This window comes from Bombina bombina, chromosome 2 (assembly GCF_027579735.1).
Source record: "Bombina bombina isolate aBomBom1 chromosome 2, aBomBom1.pri, whole genome shotgun sequence".
Taxonomy (NCBI): Eukaryota; Metazoa; Chordata; class Amphibia; order Anura; family Bombinatoridae; genus Bombina; species Bombina bombina.
The window spans coordinates 491,725,742-491,735,375 of NC_069500.1; the positions used below are offsets into that span (position 1 = coordinate 491,725,742).

Genomic DNA, 9,634 nt, shown 5'->3' on the forward strand with positions numbered 1-9,634 from the left:
GACAGGAAAATATCACCTGAGCATCTCTATGTAAAAAAGGAAGATATTTTACCTCACAATTTCCTTAGCTCAGCAGAGTAAATTCTGTGTAAAATGTTATACTTCTCCTGCTCCCAGCTGCAGATAAAAAAATGAAGAAATGAACAGCAGCCAATCGGCATCAGCAGTGCTGAGGTCATGAACTCTTTTACTGTGATCTCATGAGATTTCATTGTAAACTTCCCTAAACTGAATAGGGAAATAACATGAGAGTGCACGAGGCTCATCCCTTCAGCTGTCCCAGGACAGACATACTAACATGCTGCTTAGAAATCCTTTACAATGTGATGTGGCTACTGAGGAACATTTGAGGTAAAATATCTTTCTTTTTTACATAGAGATGTTCAGGTGATATTTTCTAGTCAGCTTTTTACAGCTATGCTGCATCACTTTCAAGTGTTTAAACATTTGGGTATTATGGCCCTTTAAAGGATTCTCATGTAGCATTGTTTTGTACCTAGTTAATGTGGTGCAGAGATACAAAAAGGAAAGCAAAATAGCATATAAAAAATCAGTATGTTGGATTTATTCCACATTTTTGCATGTTATTCACTTTATCAACACAATTCAGCTTCACATCTAAATAACCAAAGACAGGAAGTCATAGGTTTATTTTTTACTTACAGACTGTTGCTGCTTCTGCAAAGTTTTACGGGATACACAGAGTTAATAAGCAGTGAGGGAGCCATTCCCCAAAATCGACCTCTGGGGCCATCTATGTCCATAGGCCTGGCAGTTCGGAAGTATTGGAATCACATGCTAAAACTTGGGTCTGCGTTCCAACAGATGGTGAGTAAATGCTAAATGTATGTGAAACCACAAGACAGTGTTTAAATTTTATTATACACTTCACATATGGCTTGATATGGAGCAAATTATAATCGCTAAAACTATTTAAGCACACTTCTTCAGGCAATCTTTTTTTATCACTTTTACCTTAAAGGGACATGAACCCCAAATATTTTCTTTTATGATTCAGATAGAACATGTGATTTTAAACAACTTTCCAATTTACTTCTATTATATAATTTATTTTGCTCCTTTGTTGATGGAGCAGCAATACTGGTTTCTAACTGGACACATGGGTGAGCCGATGACATTCGGTGTGTGTGTGTATATATATATATATACACACACTGCTCAAAAAAATAAAGGGAACACTTAAACAACACAATGTATCTCCAAGTCAATCACACTTCTGTGAAATCAAACTGTCCACTTAGGAAGCAACACTGAGTGACAATCAATTTCACATGCTGTTGTGCAAATGGACAACAGGTGGAAATTATAGGCAATTAGCAAGACACCCCCAATAAAGGAGTGGTTCTGCAGGTGGTGACCACAGACCACTTCTCAGTTCCTATGCTTTCTGGCTGATGTTATGGTCACTTTTGAATGCTGGTGGTTCTTGCACTCTAGTGGTAGCATGAGACGGAGTCTACAACCCACACAAGTGGCTCAGGTAGTGCAGCTCATCCAGGATGGCACATCAGTGCGAGCTGTGGCAAGAAGGATTGCTGTGTCTGTCAGCGTAGTGTCCAGAGCATGGAGGCGCTACCAGGAGACAGGCCAGTACATCAGGAGACGTGGAGGAGGCCGTAGGAGGGCAACAACCCAGCAGCAGGACCGCTACCTCCGCCTTTGTGCAAGGAGGAACAGGAGGAGCACTGCCAGAGCCCTGCAAAATGACCTCCAGCAGGCCACAAATGTGCATGTGTCTGCTCAAACGGTCAGAAACAGACTCCATGAGGGTGGTATGAGGACCCAACGTCAACAGGTGGGGGTTGTGCTTACAGTCCAACACCGTGCAGGACGTTTGACATTTGCCAGAGAACACCAAGATTGGCAAATTCGCCACTGGTGCCCTGTGCTCTTCACAGATGAAAGCAGGGGCACACTGTGCACATTTGACAGACGTGACAGTCTGGAGACGCCGTGGAGAACGTTCTGCTGCCTGCAACATCCTCCAGCATGGCCAGTTTGGCAGTGGGTCAGTAATGGTGTGGGGTGGCATTTCTTTGAGGGGCCGAACAGCCCTCCATGTGCTCGCCAGAGGTAGCCTGACTGCCATTAGGTATCAAGATGAGATCCTCAGACCCCTTGTGAGACCATATGCTGGTGCGGTTGGCCCTGGGTTCCTCCTAATGCAAGACAATGCTAGACCTCATGTGGCTGGAGTGTGTCAGCAGTTCCTGCAAGATGAAGGCATTGATCCTATGGACTGGCCCTCCCGTTCCCCAGACCTGAATCCAATTGAGCACATCTGGGACATCATGTATCGCTCCATCCACCAACTTCACTTTGCACCACAGACTGTCCAGGAGTTGGTGGATGCTTTAGTCCAGGTCTGGGAGGAGATCCCTCGGGAGACCATCCGCCACCTCATCAGGAGCATGCACAGGCGTTGTAGGGAGGTCATACAGGCACGTGGAGGCCACACACACTACTGAGCCTCATTTTGACTTGTTTTAAGGACATTACATCAAAGTTGGATCTGCCTGTAGTGTGTTTTTCCACTTTAATTTTGAGTGTGACTCCAAATCCAGACCTCCATGGGTTGAAAATTTTGATTTCCATTTTTTAATTTTTGTGTGATTTTGTTGTCAGCACATTCAACTATGTAAAGAACAAAGTATTTAATTAGAATATTTTATTCATTCAGATCTAGGATGTGTTATTTTAGTGTTCCCTTTATTTTTTTGAGCAGTGTATATATATATATATATATATATATATATATATATATATATATATATATATATATATATATATATATATATATACATACAGCCACGAATCGGCAGCTAGAGCCTAGGTTTTTTGCGGCTCCTGAGCTTACCTAAATAAACCTTTCAGCAAAGGATAACAAAGGAAGGAAGCAAATTAAATAATAGAAGTAAATTGGAATGCTGTTTAAAATTGTATGTTCTGTCTGAATCACAAAAAGAAAAATGTTGGTTTTCATGTCCCTTTTAAGAAGCGACAAGATAAAATGGTCGAAGTAAAAAACTTTATAGTGAGTTTCTGGGTAGACAGCAGACATGGGCAAACATAATGAATTCGGTATTTGTTTAGCAAACAATTGGCTAATATGGCTGCAGGCAGCGGCATTCAGCTGTATTCGCTGCCGAATATACAGTATTTGTGTTTAAGTGCAACACGCAACTATCTAGATTTGCACAGCTGCTTGTGGCCATATTCATCATTCCTTTAGAAAACATATTTTCACCCGTGCCTAGTATAGAGTTCAGAAGATATAAATATAATTTCTGCAGTTATTTACACCATTTGATTTATAATATAGCAGAATTCCGATGGAGAATGCTATTATAGAATACCATATGTATGTTTACATGTTCAGTAATTGGGACCATATTGCAATTTTATTTCTTTTTTTAATCAAATTAAATTTTTCAGATTTTATTAATGAAAATAAACATTTTCTCTGTAATCGAACCAGAAATAAGCCCATGGGCTCCATTTGATAAAGGTCTAGGTGTAGACCGAAACGTTATGGGTTAAGGCCCTGCTGTTTTTCCAAGGATTGGAATAAAGCCTTTTCTTTTGATTGAATTCCCTGTGTTGCCTGCTTTTTTCCGGATACCTACAACACTTAGGCAGAGTGTGTATTTGGAAAGCTTACCTACATGCAATACTCCTGCTTGCAGTGCACCGGGTAGTTACTCCATTAGTGTGTGCCACTTTTTCTGCATTTGTATATGTATATATGTATGTATGTGTGTGTATATATATTTTTAAGATGTCTGGTAAGATTATGCTTGCACTATACTTTGGTGTGCAAACTTAGGCATATGTAGTACACCAAATGACATTTTTAAGATACATTAAACTGTAAATAAATATTAGCTATAATGATGAATGTAAAGTTTTAGTTTATATAAATTACATTGGTTTCTTAAGGTTTCCCTTATCTAAACTATTCTGCTGAGGTCAATTAGGGGCACATAATATGTGCACACAATTATAGTTACTTTAAAGTAGCTATGTAACAGAGTTTTAACCCCCTTTGACATTGCTATACTCTACATTGCTATTGTTTTCACACGTTATCTGTTCTTAACCCCTTAACGACCGAGGACGTGCAGGGTACGTCCTCAAAAAAAAGGCAGTTAATGCCTGAGAACGTACCCTGCACGTCCTCGGTTTGGAAAGCAGCTGGAAGCGATCCTGCTCGCTTCCAGCTGCTTTCCGGTTATTGCAGTGATGCCTCGATATGGAGGCATCCTGCAATAACCTTTGGTAGCCATCCGGTGCAGAGAGAGCCACTCTGTGGCCCTCTCTGCACCGGAGATCGGTGGCTACCTGCGTTGGTGGGTGGGAGCCGGACCGGGAGGCGGGTGGCGGCCATCGATGGCCCTGGTTATGTGCAGGGGGGGCGGGATCGTGGGCGGGGACGAGCAGGGGCGCGCACGGACGCGCGCGCGTGCACGGGAGGGCGGGGGCGGGCGCGTGCACGGGGAGGGAGCGGGTGGGAACCGCTACACTACAGAAAATGATTTAATAAAAAATGTATAAATTTCGAAATATTTAAAAAAAAAAAAGATCAGCAAGGTGGTGGGGGTTTGTCTGTGTGGGGGGGGGGGAAGCTACACTACAGAAAAAAGCCCCAAAAAAATAAAAAAAGCACTTTTTTTTGCAAACTGGGTACTGGCAGACAGCTGCCAGTACCCAAGATGGCCCCCAATGAGGCAGAGGGGAGGGTTAGAGAGCGGTTTTGGGGGGGATCAGGGAGGTTGGGGGCTAAGGGGGGGGATCCTACACCCTAGCATATGTAAATATGCTAAAAAAATTTTTTATTTTTTTTAAAAAACCCTTTTATTTTAGTACTGGCAGACTTTCTGCCAGTACTTAAGATGGCGGGGACAATTGTGGGGTGGGGGAGGGAAGGGAGCTGTTTGGGAGGGATCAGGGGGTGGGATGTGTCAGGTGGGAGGCTGATCTCTACACTAAAGCTAAAATTAACCCTGCAAGCTCCCTACAAACTCCCTAATTAACCCCTTCACTGCTAGCCATAATACACGTGTGAGGCGCAGCAGGATTTAGCGGCCTTCTAATTACCAGAAAGCAACGCCAAAGTCATATATGTCTGCTATTTCTGAACAAAGGGGATCCCAGACAAGTATTTACAACCATTTGTGCCATAATTGCACAAGCTGTTTGTAAATTATTTCAGTGAGAAACCTAAAATTGTGAAAAATTTAACTTTTTTTTCAATTTGATCGCATTTGGCGGTGAAATGGTGGCATGAAATATACCAAAATGTGCCTAGATCAATACTTGGGGTTGTCTACTATACTACACTAAAGCTAAAATTAACCCTACAAGCTCCCTAAAAGCTCCCTAATTAACCCCTTAACTGCTGGGCATAATACACTTGTGGTGCGCAGTGGCATTTAGCGGCCTTCTAATTACCAAAAAGCAACGCCAAAGCCATATATGTCTGCTATTTCTGAACAAAGGGGATCCCAGAGAAGAATTTACAACCATGTATGCCATAATTGCACAAGTTGTTTGTAAATAATTTCAGTGAGAAACCAAAAGTTTGTGAAAAAATTTGTGAAAAAGTGAACGATTTTTTGTATTTGATCGCATTTGGCGGTGAAATGGTGGTATGAAATATACCAAAATTGTCCTAGATCAATACTTTGGGATGTCTACTAAAAAAAAATATATACATGTCAAGGGATATTCAGGGATTCCTGAAAGATATTAGTGTTCTAATGTAACTAGCGCTAATTTTGGAAAAAAGTGGTTTGGAAATAGCAAAGTGCTACTTGTATTTATGGCCCTATAACTTGCACAAAAAGCAAAGAACATGTAAACATTGGGTATTTCTAAACTCAGGACAAAATTTTGAAACTATTTAGCATGGGTGTTTTTTGGTGGTTGTAGATATGTAACAGATTTTGGGGGTCAAAGTTAGAAAAAGTGTGTTTTTTTCAATTTTTCCTCATATTTTATATTTTTTTTTATAGTAAATTATAAGATATGATGAAAATAATGGTATCTTTAGAAAGTCCATTTAGTGGCGAGAAAAACGGTATATAATATGTGTGGGTACAGTAAATGAGTAAGAAGAAAATTACAGCTAAACACAAACACCGCAAAAATGTAAAAATAGCCTTGGTCCCAAACGGACAGAAAATGGAAAAGTGCTGTGGTCATTAAGGGGTTAAGGAAAACCTACACATAACAGTGTTTTCCCCAGAAAATGTGGGGAGCTGGGCGGAAATATTAAGTAGCCAGGTGGGGGGCAGAGAAATACTTTTCAATGTGATAAACTTTTCTGTTATTTATAGATGTTACTTAAGCTGTCTAAAGCACACATTAATTGTATAATTTAGCATAAATGAATTTAATTTGGCGGGTGGTCAGTAAATATGCCTGGGTGATATACCAATTAAATAGGTCCTGGGGAGAGCACTGCATAATTAAGAATGTTATAATACAAAAAAGTATAAAAAACTTCATGCTGAAAGTTCCTTTATTTTCCAGCAGTTTATGCTGAGCTGAGCGCCTCCTGCCACTCATGGCAAAATGTTTTTTTCTCATTGAGACCTCTTAGCCAATAGTGTGCTAGCCATCAAGCATAATGCCGATTGGTTAGCACAGCTATTGGTTAAGAGGTGAAAATGTCACCTCATAGAAAAAATAGTGCTTTGCCATGGGTGGCCCGAGGCGCTCAGCCTCAGCTCCGCATAAACTGCAGCCAAATAAAGGAAGTTTCAGCATGAAGTTTTTAATACGTCATGACTGAAAGTCCCCTTTATTTTTAGCACTGGTAAATCCTAGCATTTCAAAAGTGCTAGGATATACCATCACTTTAAAGGGACACTGAGCCTAAATTTTTTCTTTTGTGATTCAGGTAGAGCATGCAATTTTAAGCAACTTTCTAATTTACTCCTATTATCAAATTTTCTTCATTCTCTTGGTATCTTTATTTGAAAAGCAAGAATGTAAGTTTCGATGCTGGCCCATTTTTGGTGAACAACCTGGGTTGTTCTTGCTGATTGGTGGATTAATTTAACCGACCAATCAGCAAGTGCTGTCCATGGTCTGAACCAAAAAATAGATGAAATGCCTTCTTTTTCAAATAAAGATAGCAAGAGAACAAAGAAAAATTGATAATAGGAGTAAATTAGAAAGTTGCTTAAAATTGCATGCTCTATCTAAATCACAAAAGAAAAAAATGTGGGTTCAGTGTTCCTTTAAGTATGTATTCTTTTACTGACATATTATTTTGCTATTGCAAGTTTTTATTTCATTAAATTTAAAGGGATAGTAAACACCAACAATGTTATTGTTTAAATATAGATAATCCATTTATTTACAATTCCCTAGTTTACCTCTGTAATTATCTTGTATCTAAGCTTCTGCAGACTGCCTACTTATCGCAGATCTTTTTTACAAACTTGCATGTCAGGCAATTAGTGCTGACTCTTAAATAACTCCATGTGCAGGAGCACAATGTTATTTGTATGAAACACATGAACTACGCCCTCTAGCTGTTATCATATGAGTCTACCTAGGTTTAGCTTTCAACTAAGAATATCAAGAGAACAAAGCAAATTTGATGATAAAAGTAAATTGAAAAGTTGTTTAAAATTGCATGCCCTATCTGAGTCATATAAATTTAATTTGGACTTTACTATCCCTTTTAAGAAACTCAATGCATGATTATAACGTTATAATTACAATTTCTAATTAAAGAGACATGAAACCCTTTTTTTTTTTTTTATGATTCCGATAGAGCATGTGATTTTAAATGATTTTCCAGTTTACTTCTGTTATCCTAATTTGCTTCATTCGCTTGGTATCCTTACTTGAAAAATATACCTAGGTAGGTTCAGAAGCAGCAATGCATTTCTCAGAGCTAGCTGCTGATTGGTGGCTGCAAATACATGCTTCTTGTCATTGGTTCACCAGATGTGTTCAGTTTCTCACAATAGTGCATAGTTGCTCCTTCAAAAAAGGATACCAAGAGAATGAAGCAAATTTCATAACAGAAGTAGATTGGAAAGTTGTTTAAAATCGCATGCTGTATTTGAATAACCAAAGACAAAAATTGGGTCCCATTTCCCTTTAACAACTTGAATATGAGTTTATATTTGTCTTGCATTTTATTGTGGAATGTTTAACTTTGTTTTATGATGTCTTGTAGTTTTTTGTCAGCTTTAGACATTACTGTGTGCAATGTGATTACGTCTGGCTGTATAAATCCCATGATTATGGACAAGCACCTTGGTATATGCATACTTACAGGGATAAAAAAATATTTTGTTTCTTCAGAAATCATCTGTTCATCCCAAAATGATTGGGAAAGGAAATGAGTCATCATGTAGTTCTTCATCAAGACTCACTTTTGCTTCCTCACTATCTCAGAGCAGTAGGCTTACCCCTTCAGTAAGTGTAGCCCAACTCTGTGTTGCTCAGGACACTCGGACAGTAGGTTCCCAGACCCTAGAATCTGCATTGGTACCATGTGATGCCTGTGCCACAGCTCAGAGTAGTTTAAGAGAGGTTAGTAATGCAATCATCAGTGTGTGCAACAACCAGAACTTACCCTGCTCTCTGACCAAGATTAAAGAGATGCTTCCTTCTGGGGTTATCCTGTCACCCTCTGAGATGAGATACTGGGCAAGCGAAGAGAGCAAAGACCTGGCTAGGATTAGTAAACATCTAACTGAGCTTACTCAGGTTATTAGCCCACTGAGGAACCAGTTAGAAGAGGCCAGACTGGAAAATGAGAGGCTTCAAAAAAACATAGAGAACTGTAAGAAACAGTTAATATCTGCAAAGGAGGAGCACCAGAGAAAGACTAAAGAAGGGGAAAGACTGGTACAGGAAAAGAGACGTCAGAGTGAGGAGATGATGAATAAACTGGAGAAGGACAAAGAAGAGCTGCAAAAAGGTAACAATTTGGTTCTAAGCGAAAGATTTGTTGGAGAGAAACTGGCATAGTCAATTAGGTCCTGATGGAAGTATTGTGTTTTATTTAGGCACAGCAGTCCTGGAGGAGAGAGTTTTAATCCTGAAGAAGGAGCTAGCCTCTCAGCAGAGTACTATCCGAGACCTTGGTAATTATTGCTGTGAGGTAAAGGGTAGTAACTGTGAAAAAGTCTCTCTTAGCTTATATTAGATAAAGAGAACTTGATAGAGCTGAAACTTGGATATGTAAGTGGGCTTTTTGTGTTATAGAGAGCTAACTAAAACTTTTCCTTCCCAAGTATTTAACACTTTTTTTAAAGGCAATGTCTTCTTTAGAGTTGTCACAAAACCAGCTTTTGGATGAGATGAAAAGTATGGTAGATAAGGATGAGATGTTGGCACTTGAGCAGAAAATGAGAGATCTGAATGACCAGCTGAAGATCACAAACCAGAGGCTGCAGGAGTCTGAGAAGGCCATGTCTAAGGAGAGAGCACGTGGCGAGAGCCTTCAGAGTCATGAAGAGGTGAGTAGTCAACATTACCAAACAGGAGAATCAGCCGATGTCAGTATTTTTATTAGTAGCACTGAGATTTACAGTAGGATTGACAGCCTCTCCTCATTCGTAAAAGGATAAGTAATCTATTA

General features: G+C 39.7%; 1 protein-coding gene across 2 annotated transcripts in view; it reads left to right on the forward strand.

Moving 5' to 3' along the window:
• The window catches only part of CCDC157 (coiled-coil domain containing 157), a 186,453-nt gene that overhangs the window by 17,934 nt on the left and 158,885 nt on the right, over positions 1-9,634 (forward strand). For both annotated transcript variants that reach the window (XM_053702205.1, XM_053702206.1), the window contains exons 3-6: positions 666-828; positions 8,350-8,971; positions 9,060-9,137; positions 9,325-9,512. In XM_053702205.1, the coding sequence (XP_053558180.1) occupies positions 666-828; positions 8,350-8,971; positions 9,060-9,137; positions 9,325-9,512 (1,051 nt within the window). The remainder of the gene's footprint in view (positions 1-665; positions 829-8,349; positions 8,972-9,059; positions 9,138-9,324; positions 9,513-9,634) is intronic.